The following is a 13717-nucleotide window of genomic DNA, read 5'->3' on the forward strand; positions in this document are numbered from 1 at the left end:
TTCTCACAGGAAATGTTGAAATTGTTCACGGTTCGATGTCATCAAGAGCAAATTTCCATAGCCCTGGTACTACAAAGTCTGTTTCATCAGAGCAAATGTATGCGAACTCTTGCTTTGAAGTGCCCTATCTATATTATATATTGAGTTATGCGGGTTTATATCTAACTAAAAACACTAAAAAAAAAGATATAACCCCGCACTCCAAAATTTCTGTTGTCAGCGTACACTCAAGCGACTAGCAAGCCAAATGGTTACATTTTGCTGGATCTTAATCAGAGCACGCCCGAGGATCTTCGTGTAGTCACCGACATTTTCGACAATGAAATTACAGTATATCTTCCGGTGAACAGTAGAAAAGGCTATTAGTTGCCATTATGACATTGAAGAAACTACACGAACAACGGCATTTATTTTCCGTTTTAAGCACTTCAAAACCCTTGCCTAGGAAGGCTATACTTAAACATGGTGTCGACAATGATTTCATTAATCTAATATCTGATCTTTGTTTAAATTTATCCGAGGGCAATGTTCAACTGCAAGATGGTTTTAGACAACATACAACGAAACTTCGTTCCATTGTATGTGCCTTGGCTTTTAAAAACAGGGTAAACAAATTTAAAATAACACGACTCCTTCAAGCGGGCGGTAGCTTCTTTACACTGATACTGCCAATAATTGCAGGACTTGTAAACAGTTTTCTCTAGAGAATGGCAAAAACCTATAAATTGACACCATTTGAACTTGTCCTCTCGCCCGTCGAACATTTTGAAGACAATCTAAACAAATTCATTAATGATGAGAATATTGCCGACGATCAAAAAATGTTTTTACTCCAAGATGCATTGCGACGCGTGGACAAACATAAACCTTACCGCGAGAGACCCGCCACTGATCCCTCTTCATCTCCTCAAGATTCTATACAAACAAAGGAGAAGGAATTGAATTTCGATTGCATTGAAAATTGGAAATCTATTGCCACTGTCTTATCGAGAACAGAGTAAAAAAGTATTATCGTATCTCATGTTGGAATCTGGTGATGAAGTTCAAGTCGACAGAACAGGGAAACGAATTATAATTCGGGGAAAAAGTTATAATCTAGTTAATTTAATTTGTTATATAGTGATAAATCGTTAAGGACTCTTATCCTTTGAAGATAATCTATACACCTTTCTAAGTGTATCAAACTTTCCCAAAAGTCTTATTGGCAATAAGCAAATTCTAAAGAAACTAAGAGAATATAGTCCTCCAACACCATTTAAAAAAGAAGAAGATTCAATATTTTGAAAATACTAGCACCACTGATTTTACAACACCTGTGGTTGCTAGTCAAAAGCGAAGACGAATTGATTCACCCTCCAGTGTGCAAAAGGGGAGTGGACATTACACTACGTGTTTACGCTCAAAATGGATGAAGTTTTGAAAGGTGTCTATGAAAATGTTGGTGAAGCGGGAAGTTTAAGTTCTCCCAAAACGCTTTCTAGAGCTGTCTCCGGCACCACATTGAAAAAAGCAAAAGAGTATCTAGAGAATGAATCGAGTTACACACTACATAGAAATCATAGACTTCGCAGTAAACAATATCGACAAACTCAAGCCTTTTTTCCTCTGCATATAATGCAAATGGATCTTTTAACTTTAGACGCAGTTTAACGGCGTCACAATGCACCCTACAAATATATTCTGGTGGCAATCAGTATCTTTAGTCGCTATGCCTATGCCATTCCACTGCGATCAAAGAGAGGTGTTGAAGTTGCTCGGGCCATTGAAAGTATTCTTGAACAGGATTCGTATAGAAAAATTCAATCAGATCGTGGTTGTGCATTTGTTAACCCTCATGTGCAAAAGGTTCTTTTGAAATATAATACAACACTTTATCATAGTCATAGTCCGATAAAGGCTGCATTGGCTGAACGATTAATAAGAACGATTCATCTATTAATTTCAAGATACTGTACATTGAAAAATACACCGGCTTTTATTCATGATTTAGATAAAATCATGCAGATATACAACCATCGACCACATCGATCTTTGTCCAACTCTAGCCCTCCGGATGTTCACTACAGTGAGAATACATTTGATACTTTTCTAAAGCAATACTCCAATGGTAATGAGAAGAAAAAGAAGAAGAAATTCATTGTTGGTGATACTGTTCGAATTAATAGACCCACCAATATTTTTCAAAAGGGGAATTATTTATGGAGCACCAAACTTTTTAAAGTGTCCAAAATCCGAGACACTGAACCCTTGACATATCGATTTCGAGACACCAAAGGTGATGAGATTCTTGGCGGTTTTTATGAATTTGGACTACAAAAAGTTAGGAACACTAGTGAAATTTATCAAATTGAAAAGGTATTAAAGAGTCGTACTCATAGGGGCAAGAAACAGTTACTTGTTCGCTGGCTAGGATACAACTCGGATTTTGATTCTTGGGTCAGTGCTGAAGATATTAACAATGCCCAATGATTTCTATGTGACCTTCATGTCCAATGTTTCCGATCCTCTCTACAATGATCTGAATAAAACAAGTGATTTTTGGACAAAACTCTCCCCCATCACCAAATTCGACGGAAAGTATGAAGTGGCTCTTGTCGACTCTATTCTCAAAAATACTAATGACATCCTGAGAAAAGATCGTAAATATGAAGTAAAAATTAAACACTATGATTGGCCACCCCAACCAGGTGATCAAGAACAAATTCAAAAAAACAATTGGTTGGATTACCAATATATTGAATTACCCTACGACGAACTCGCCTGTATGAATGATTGATGTCGCTCTATTAATAAAAGAATTTCCGCTCGTAAAAAAGGAGCTTTTCATTTCAACTGTTCAAAGGAGGAGGGCAAGATCTACATTAGTTAACTTATTGCCAGCGAAAATTTTATTCTCAATGATAACCTAAAGGATGTTCTTTGGCTTTAAGCTCAATACAATCAACCGTAAAAGTGTCGGTAAACTAATTTCATTTTTGCTGACTACCCGCCTGCCTTCTCCACAGACACTTGTATATTTCTCTACGCCTCATTTGTGGAAACATCACGGGTTGGTAATTCAAATTTCCCCCTCCTACGAGTTCTTGAACGAAAAACCAATCAAGAGCATATTCATCACTACAATATAAAGCATCTTCAGTATAATCCCGTAAACACTTCCTATTTGGAACTCTGTCAGTTAACACTAAGAACAGAATTAGGTGATCTCATAGCAATTTCAAAAGGTTTGGCCGTGATTACATGTCATTTTCGACCCATCGTTCAACAGCAAGATGTCTAATAGAAAAGTGGTATTCACTTGTCCTGATATTGACTGCTATGTTAATGCTCTTAGCCCAAGACAACAGGGCAATGGAATGGACTATTACAAGGGTCGCTCGTCAATGTCTGGCTATGGTCTTGGCAGCTGGTTTGCTAAGTTGTTTCGCTCTTCACTACCACTGGCTAGAAAATATCTTGTACCGGCTGCGACAGATTTTGCATCTTCTACACTATACGATTGGGGCTCTGGCAAGGATTTTAAAAAAAGTGCTACGGAAAATCTTAGGTCCAGTGCGCGAACCCTTGGCGAGAAATTAAAACAGAATGGTAAAGGTTTAAAAAGGTCAAGAAACAATGTATCACTCATCAGTCTCTACTCAGGACGGAAACGAAAGACATCTCTCTTGTCAAACAATAGAAGGAAAAAGCTGATACCTACTGTAAACAGAAGTCCTAGGAAGAGAATTGTTAGAACGAAACTAGATTTCTTCTCTTAAGATGTTCAACCTTCCACATAAGGATTCTCAACCTTCAATCACCGCCTCATTGAATCTGTTCAATGCCGAAAATTTTAATGTGATTTTTAAGTACTGATACTAATAACAATACCAGCCACAACAATCTCTCTCCGTCGATCTCGACATAAAAATGTAGTCTAAGAAAGACAGCTATGTATATTTATCGTCGTAATATATATATTTGAACATTAAGGTGTAGACAACTACTAGTGTAATGTCAATTCAGGCTGATGGAATCTCCTATGAAAATTGTCTATTACATAATTTATTTCGTCAAATTAGTGTCTACATCAATGGCACGCTGGTGAGCACAAGCAACAATCTCTCCAACTATGCAAGCTATATGCAATTCATGCTGATGACACCCAAGTCATACAAGGAATTGAGAGGCGCCTCCAATGGATATGAATACATTACTAATACTGATAGTACAGATGCACTTAAAAATGCTTCAACTAGTGATTTATATCTAGTTTGAAAAATATATCATGAAATATTTAACATACCCCAATGGTTGCCACCCAATGTTAAAGTTGATATAAAATTAACCCTTGCACCATCCAGTTTCATATTGAGAAAGGAAATTGCAGGCAATCTTAACGTAAGTTTCTCCCTAACAATGGCAATACTCCAGTTGCGCAAACAGCAGGTCATGAGTTCTGTTACATTGGCCGTGGAAAAACTAAGAGCCAATGGAAATAATATTAAACTGTTTGTTCCTCATAAAATCACCAATCGATGTCATAGTGCCAAGGGCTCATGCGCCCTCACCAATTCATCCTTAATCAATGGCGAAATTCCCACAAAACTTGCATTGACATTTCGAATAAGTACTGATACAATAGAATCATGGAACGAATGCCAAGATACATTCTAAATGTTGGTACTTTAATCTCTAGTATGCAAAGTAAATGGTATCCCACTCTACAATCTATCTTTTGATGAATCCTATCGAACATTCTATGAGTTGACCATGCAAAACTTAGATCATGATTCGCAACTATTTGAAAATGGTATAACCGAAGAAATGTTTGCTAAAACACATGGTATCATTGTACTGGATTTGTCTGGCACACAGGATATGAGTATAGTACGTACGGGGACTGTGCGTTTAGAGTGTACATTTGCCAACCCATTGGCTGAGAGTATTGCACAAATCTCACTAAATCAATATGAAACCTATTAGAAGATCACTCTCGAAGGCAGGGTTCTACTAGACTTGGCGCCATGAACACCAGTCAAATAATCAGTGTATTTAATATGGATCCCTACATGTCCCAGTACAAATCCTATTGTCTACCCTCAGACTATCTTGGAAAAATTCAAAGCGCGAACAATACCTTGATTATTGTCAATAGCAGTCCATCGACTGTGCTGACGGGTCATTGGCTGTGCATCTATCAAACAATGAAGAAGATTGAGTTTTTTGATCCTCTTGGTCTACCCTATACATTCTACACGCCCCACATCAGCAACTATATTGAGAGTAGTGGGAAAACTATTATTCAAAATCGAAAGAGGGTGCAGAATGTAACGACTAAAAGCTGTGGCTTCCATGCGCTACTATATTTTGTGTTCCGATGTCGTGGTTATACTTACAAGCAGTTTTTCCACATTTATGGTGACAATCCGCGTCTGAACGACTTTCTAGCGGAGAATATACTTACAAGTGTATTTAATATTGATTTCAGTGCCCTAAGAATAAAGTGCTTAAAAAATGTTTGTGAATTTGTTTATTAATAAAATGTATATATACAACAATGTCTTTAAATCTTCACTTTTAGATTTCTTCATCGGTGTATAGACAACTGTCGTGAACCACTAATGCTGGTAAATAATTTGGATTCACTGTATATTGATGTTGATTGACTGCAAAGTCAGGGTCACATTTTCTGCAGTACAATGTAACTTCACTCTTGTCATATCTCTTTGTGTAGTTAATGATACTATTCGCATTCATATTATAAAATTCATGAGTTTCAATCTGTCTATTTGAAGCAATATCACATACTATGTTTTCAAGTGGTGAATCACATTCGGTGACTGCCAAATAAAAATCACTAGGTTTATAGTCATAGTAGACAGTGTCGTCGCAGCGATGACGTAGAAACCAGATTGTCTTGTTACCCCAACAGTTGAATCGTAGACCAGATTCCTCTTCCCAGAATAATTTAAATCCACGACGATACCAATCTCGTAGAAATAAACTAAAATCACGTTTAGGGTTCTTTCCAATCATAGCAGGGTAAGTATTCTCCCACTGATCACATTTATCATAGTGACAATTGGAGCACAGGTCCCCTCTAGGGTGGGAGTCACACACCTCCTCAAGACATGAATTACATCCTTTAATTTGTACTGCATAGCCTCTATGTAATTTGAAAGGACTACATAATTTACACTTTTCGTTATAGTCATCAATAATTGTACAATTCTCACATTGAGTCCAACTGCCAAGAGTGTACATGCACAATGGGCATATATGGAACATTTTGGTTTCCAATGTCACTTGACTCTCTCACAGCTAAAACTAAACTGATCGTCTTCGCTCAATAAATTCAAAGTGTAGGAAAGGGGAGAGGAGTATCTCTGTGACGTTTCCTCTTTCGAAGGAGGAGCCATCTACATAGGCAATGAAAGTATATCCACAATATGATTCTGCTTTGTTCCAGCTAATATATCAATAAATTGAGTATAAGCATTTGAGTCACGTTTTAAAAGCTTCATACAATAGTCCAATGGGGGAGAATCAGTTTTCATTATATTGTCGAGTGTCCCCTGTGAGAATGTCCTGCGTTGAAGAGATAACTCGAGAAAATCATCATCCAAAATCAAATGTTTTTCCATAATCACAAGATTTGATCTAATTCTCTCTTTCTCGAATTTATTCATTTTTCAGTGCTATCACTCTGACTGCCAACTCTAGACTGAGCCTGATTCGCTAGCCTAACCACTTCCCCTCGATTACGCAAACAAGTTCTCAAAAATACATTTCCCCTTCGATTACGCAATCAAGTTCTAGTAATTTCACTTCCCCTCGAGTCCTATATAAATAAGTTTGTTCCCTTTATAATTCAATGCACTTGTGCAACCTTTGTCCCGGTGTTATTACACCTAGAAACAAGAAATAAATCGACCATGAAAATTAGGTCATTGACACACTTTGATTACGCAATCACTTTCTCAGAAATCCATCTCCCCTAGGGACTCTATGCCAAACAACAAAGAAGCCATGTTTGTTTCTTAATTTCCCCTTTCGTGAATCAATAATTCCACCACCGATTATGTAAATCACCCTCATGTCATTACACGTGGCCAAACAACAACATTGACTACGACATTTGCCTTGAGCGACAACAACAAATACTGTTTCCCGGAAACTCATATCATTTGCCTCGAACAACAACAGGAAGGAAGTGTCATTAACTTTGCCCGGAAACAACAACAACATTGACCTTGGCATTCGCTGAGAGTGTGCCCAAAACAACAACAACAACATTGACCCCATTAACCATGTGTTCTCCCTAATGACTCTATCGCGTGGTCAAAACAACAACAACAACATTGACCCCATTAACCACGTGTTCTCCCTAGGGAGGCTATGCCCATATATGGTGTAGGGTCACGATCAATAGGGTCATCTCTACTAATAGCGATGAAAAATATCTAGAAATTCAAGCATGGATATTAATTTTGCCACTGACTCTGACTAAGAAAGCGAATTTGTTAAACAAATTAAAAAGTTGTGAAAAACAAATATCAACAGCCAATGTAAAAGGTGAAAAGAAAAAAAACGGGACACAGGACTGCTAACGTTAGATATTTAAGGTGAGCGAGCTTAAAATGCACATAAAGCAAAAACAATACCCAATTTAACAGTACAGAGAATTTTATCCTTAACCCATATCCTAGACGTTCACTGAAAGACAGGTTACTAATAGTGGAACAAAAATCTGAAACGCATTTTAGATTTCCTACACTTTTTCTGTCTAGTTTTTTCTGGACTTTTTTTAGTTACTCCAGCCGAATAACTGGGCCTACGACAAAAAGTGGACACTTAGCAGAACGAAGAAACAAATCTTCTGCCTAAATTATGAAGCTGAAAGAGAATCAATCAAAAGCGTGGCAATCGCATTCTTCTTGGCAATCACCCAATTCGTTTCTCTTTTGGAGTATCGTTTCCATCGGAGGTTAACTCTGGTTAGATCCTACCATATTTTCACACGCAATTTTCAAAATCTTCTGCTTGTTTTTATATCTTATTGTCTTCTTTTTTACTTGATCTTCTTTTTCACTTCCTTAGCTCAAAGATTGTCGAAGGGTATTTTAGAGGTGATTTAATGTAAATTGCTTTATAAAAACAAATTTTAAGTCCTTAGATCATATATTGTGGGGGGTATTTTTGAGATGATTTAATTTAGATGTCATCAAGGGCGGATCCAGGATTTTTTTTCGGGGGGGGGGGGTACTAATTTTTGACTCAGTTTTCGACTAATTTTACTGATTTTTACCTAGGTTTTACTAATTTTCGACTTATCTTCGACTCAGTCAAAAATTTCGGGGGGGGGGGGTTCAAACCGGGTAACCCCCCCCCTGGATACGGCCTTGGATGTCATTATAAAAACAAGTTTTAAGTGAGAGCAAAAGGTAGCTTTGAAGCTCAACTGAACAGGAATTTTATTACAGATACGAGGGAGTACCATCTCTCAGAATTTTGCCGTTCTTTATGCTTTGAATTTGATTTTTTATTTCCCTGAAAGTATTTTAGAATGCAACAATTATAACGAGGGGTTGTCCTTTTTCCATAGCCTGGAATACATCTCAAAATGCTAAATGTGCCGCATAGCTCCGACATACAAGGCACAGTTCAGTCACACATGTCACGCTTTCACTATGTTTGACACGAATCACCTGGTACATTTGGTTTCTGTCACTTTGTTGAACTTTCAACAAAAAGTAAAGAGCGATAACAAAACATTAAACAAGTGACAATTCATTTTTTTATTAAATGAGGTTCGTTAATTCATTAAGGTTTATGTTCCTTGTGCAATTTTCTGGAATTCTAGTTTTTGCAGTCATGTGAAATGAAATGAAGCCTGTAGTTTTAATGCTTCAACATAAGATGACAAAAATCGCATTATTGAGTGCTCAGATATTCTTTATCTGTGTACCGGATTACATTTTTGATGTTTTACTTGTGTTTTTTTTTAGATTAAAAGAAACCGGAGATGCAAGAAATTATGAAAAGTTTCCCTTTTTTGGCAAGGTTAGATAATTTATAAAAAAAGTCTAAGTAATATCACAGGTTTCATTTGGTGGATTTACAAATCCAAAGCTAATGAATCCAGTAATGGCCAGTAAAATCCAGTAAAGATCCAGTAAATCCAGCAAAGATCCAGTAAATCCAGTAAAGATACAGTAAATCCAGCAAAGATCCAGTAAATCCAGTAAAGATCCAGTAAATCCAGTAAAGATCCAGTAGATCCAGTAAAGATCCAGTAGATCCAGTAAATCCAGTAAAGATCCAGTAAATCCAGTAAAGATCCAGTAAATCCAGTAAAGATCCAGTAAATCCATTAAAGATCCAGTAAATCCATTAAAGATACAGTAAATCCAGTTAAGATCCAGTATATCCAGTAAAAATCCAGTAAATCCAGTAAAGATCCAGTAAATCCAGTAAAGATCCAGCCAGTCCGTTTCCTGCAAGCTGTAAATGTGTCGAAAATCGTAAGTTTCACAAGAAATATCAAGTTTCACAAAAAATAATTCATTTATCACCTTAAACCGTTTTATTTTTCGTAGGTAAAGAGAGAAAGAAGAAAGAATAGTCCTATTGGCTGTAAGAATAGCGAGAAAAAAAAATCTAGACATGCAAGCATGGATATTTTTTTTTCTACTGACTCTGACTCAGAAAGCGAATTTGTTCGACAAATTAAAGAGTTCTAAAAAAAAATATCAACAGCCAAATTAAAAGGTTGCAAGAGAAAAAAAGACGACACGCAAGACTGCTAACCAAAGAGGATTAAGCGGAGGAGCAAAATAATATCTAATTTAATAGTAGAGGGAATCTTATCCTTAACCCATATCCTAGAAGTTCAAGGAAAGACAAGTTACTTATAGTAGAACAAAAATCTGAAAGGCATTTTAGATTTCCTATGCTTTTTCTGTCAAGTTTTTTCTGAACCTTTTTTTAGTTACTACAGGCCAAATGATTTTGCCTACGACAAAAAGTTGACACTTAGCAGAACGAAGGAACAAATCTCTTGCTTAAATTCTAAAGTTTAAAGCAAATCAATCAAGAGAGTGGCAATCTCAATCTTCTTGGCAATCACCTAATTTGTTTCTCCTTTAGAATGTCATCTTCTAACGGAGTTCAACTCTGGTTAAATCCTACCATATTTCCATATGCAATTTTCAAGATCTTCTTCTTGTTTGTCGTCTTAACAGTCTTCTGGTTTTTTGCTTCCTTAGCTCAAAGATTGTGTGGGGCACTTAAGAGGTGATTTATTTTATTATTCGAAAGCTTACATATCCAACATATTAAAATTTGATGTAAATTGCATTACAAAACAAGTTCTAAGTGATAACAAAATGTAGCTTTTAAAATCAACTGAACGGAAATTATTACAGATATGAGGGGATATCAGCTTTCGGAATTTTACCGCTCTTTATGCTTCGAATTTAGTTTTTTATTTCCGTGAAAGTATTTTAGAATGCAACAATTATAACGAGTTGTGGTTCTTTTTCTATTACCTGGAATAGATCTTGGAACGCAACATGTGCCGCATAGCTCTTACACACAAGGCACAATTCTGCCATACACGACATGCTTTCAACATGTTTGGCACGCGTCACCTGGTGCAGCTCTTTCCTGAAAGCCGGTTATAACTCTATTGTTTACAGCAAGTCTCACTAAGTTTTGGTCTCGAAGCATTGCAATAAGATTGTTAACGTTCCTATTTAATTTTGTTTGAAAGATTTTTTTATTGAACATGATGGAAAATAGGCCCTCACATGATTTTTTGCTTCTGAGTAAAATTGGACATTGCAGGCACTCTCCAACTACACCGATGGTGTGAATGAGATCTGCTTGTTACATTTTTTTGCCAATTTAATAATAAAAACGTTAAAAGCGATTAATGTTTTCTCTTCAATTACCAATGATTACTATCAATAATCTACTTCATTCTTCGAACTTCATTTCAACATTAATAAGCTTTACTGAAAACTTACAGGATCTTCTAACTTTTAATTTGTTTGATTTGAGGTCTACACAGACTACAATGAACCATGGAGTTCAAAGAAATAGAACAGTAAAAAACAACAGAAAATTATTTTGATTTTCATTTCAGATGTGAAGCTGACTCATTGACCTAGTGTTTGCATTACGGATTAGCACATAGTTGTGAAGTGAGGAAACTTGGTTTAAAGTGGATATTTGTGACACTTTCTACTTCATTGGAATAATGAATAATGGAAGTAGGCGTTTTTGCACATATACTAGTGACTACTGCTCATTTCATTCTGTTAGTTAAAGGTAAGTCATGAATATACATTTATAAACATTCTATTGCATTGCCAACAAAAGTAAGAACCTCACTTTCAAAATCTTAAAATAAAAGATCAGACCGCTTTCATAGCTTAGAAACAAAAATGCATCACACTCTTCTTATGCGTAAACTTGACTTTGTTTATTGTGCACATGCGTATTGTAAGCTTGCCTCGATAAAAGTTGACTTTGTATGATATATGTGCCATATTAAAGGAACAAAAGAGGAGTAAATATGCAATACACGGGGGGGGGGGGGGTGCTACCATTTCGACGAACCGTCACAAGCACTAAACGTCATAACATCTAAAAGGAAAATCCGTCAGAACCACTAACCGTCATAACATCTAAAAAATTTATAAGTTTTTTTTATATAATAGTAATAAGTATATAATATTTTAGAAACAAATTTCGGCTATATATTTGCACATCAGAGCGGCGGGGATAAGCATAGCATATATTAAATACGTAACATAACCTAACCTAGGTACCTTTTCACCCCTAAACCCCAAAAACTAAAGATTTAAAATCTTAGATGTTATGACGGTTAGTGGTTCTGACTTATTTTTGTCGATGTTATGACGGATTTTGTAGTGCTCCTGACGGTTAGATGTTATGACGCCTTCCCCATACGAAGCAAGAGATCATTGATCGCAATTCATGGATGATCCACAGTTCGAGCAATTAAAGCATCAGACTACGAAATATCAACTAAACCAACAGTCAAATTTCAGAATTTGAATGATCTTATAAATGAAATAAAATGATTGTTAATTATTTTTCATTGCAAGTAAATTTCCAATCACTAAGTAGAAAAATAAGCAACCATGCATGATCAAACAGGTAACGAACTACGTACAAGTGCAGAGCGACTCGGCCGAATAGCAATCGAAACTCTAAAAAGCGGAGTTTTTGGTAACAATATATCAAAATAAACCGGCTTTTTATGCTGATTTCACAAATATAACATTCACTAAGTTTATTCTTACCCCTCGAAAGCTACGAGCCTGAGAAAATTTATCTGATTTTCGAAAAACGGGTAAAACACACTCAATAAGTCAAGTGATCTTAGTGAAAATTAAACCATCAGATTCATTGTATCAGAGAACCCTACTGTACAGGTTTCAAGGTGCATCAGCAAAAACGTAGAATTGGACAGGGAATTTTTTTTGGCGTGAAATTTCCAGGAGAAAATTTACAAGGGGGGAATTTACCAGAATTCCTGAAGGAAAAGCTTTCTATTTGTCTTACTTTCTCTTTGGTGACTCAATATTAAATGTTCAGGATGAACTTTCCGAGGTTTGCGGAAAATTTTCAGCGGGGTTTGAATTGTCAGGGGGATTTTACACGGGAGAAATACTCTATAGGGAAATTACTGCGTGAGAAGTTTTTCCATTGGAGGGGAGGGGGTACTTTTGGGGAAAAATTTTCACGGAGGAGGGATTTTTGGCATGATTTGAAAAATAATCAGGAATTAAATAGAAACGAGTGTTTTTCAACTGAAAGTATGCAAAGAAGAATTTTTCAGGGGAAATTGTCCACAAGAAACGTTCCGAGGGAAATTTTCAGCGAGAAATCGATTGTCTGGGGGGAATTTCCCAAAAGGAGGATTTTAAGTGTGGGGAAATTTCCATTAAAGGATTTTTCTTGGGAGAGATGGGAATTTACTGCGGAGGAGTGGTGGATTCCCGACATTATCCGATAAAAAAAAAAAAAAAAAAAAAAAAAAAAATCAGAAATCAAATAAAAACAGGGGTTTTCAACTGAAAGTAAGGAGCAAAATTAAAACTTCAAACGAACCGAAATTATTTCATATATGAAGAGGACTTCCCTCTCCTGAATACCCCGCTCTTTACGCTAAACTTCGACTTTTTATCCCAATTCTTTAAGAATGGCTCCTGAAACAAAATGGCCGTTCAATTAGATCAGAAGCTTTTTTGAAAGCACTAAATAACTTGAACGTGAAGAGTGTACTATTGAGGAGGGGATAGCCCCACTTATATATGGAATAATTTTTGTACGTTTTAAGTTTAATTTTTGCTCCTTAATTTCAGTCGAAAATTTTTTTTTGTATTTAATTTCAATTTAAATGCTTGAATTGATCTTAACTGTAATTTACCGATTTCTCGCATTTCGAGTACTTGAAAGTCTCTATAACCATTCATCAATGAATATCAATTATTTTTTTTTTTAATTAAACTTTAGAATTTATGTGAGCCTGTGTATTGAGTGAATGAAAACTTTCATTCATGAAGTTTTGGAGAATTTGTAGAACAAATTCAATATATTATGAATATAACTCTAACCTTAATGTAACTTTAATTATAAAATAACTGTAACGAACCTACATGAAATAAGCTGCTTTTCGCGTGCCCCACTTTTTTTGTGT

At 36.0% G+C, this 13717-nt stretch overlaps 1 protein-coding gene across 6 annotated transcripts in view; it reads left to right on the forward strand.

The window, feature by feature from the left end:
- LOC148948301 (zwei Ig domain protein zig-8-like) overlaps window positions 1–13717 on the forward strand; it is a 579089-nt gene that overhangs the window by 90904 nt on the left and 474468 nt on the right. For 4 of the 6 annotated variants that reach the window (XM_089093876.1, XM_089093881.1, XM_089093877.1 and 1 more), the window contains exon 2: window positions 11132–11316. In XM_089093876.1, coding sequence (XP_088950002.1) covers window positions 11253–11316 — 64 coding nt within the window. In that variant the 5' untranslated portion in view covers window positions 11132–11252. Of the gene's footprint in view, window positions 1–7862; window positions 7980–9488; window positions 9507–11131; window positions 11317–13717 lie in introns of those variants that run through there. The other 2 variants (XM_089093878.1, XM_089093879.1) reach the window with 2 other exon arrangements.

This window comes from Artemia sp. Qi Xiang Cuo, chromosome 9 (assembly GCF_049724085.1).
Source record: "Artemia sp. Qi Xiang Cuo chromosome 9, ASM4972408v1, whole genome shotgun sequence".
Taxonomy (NCBI): Eukaryota; Metazoa; Arthropoda; class Branchiopoda; order Anostraca; family Artemiidae; genus Artemia; species Artemia sp. Qi Xiang Cuo.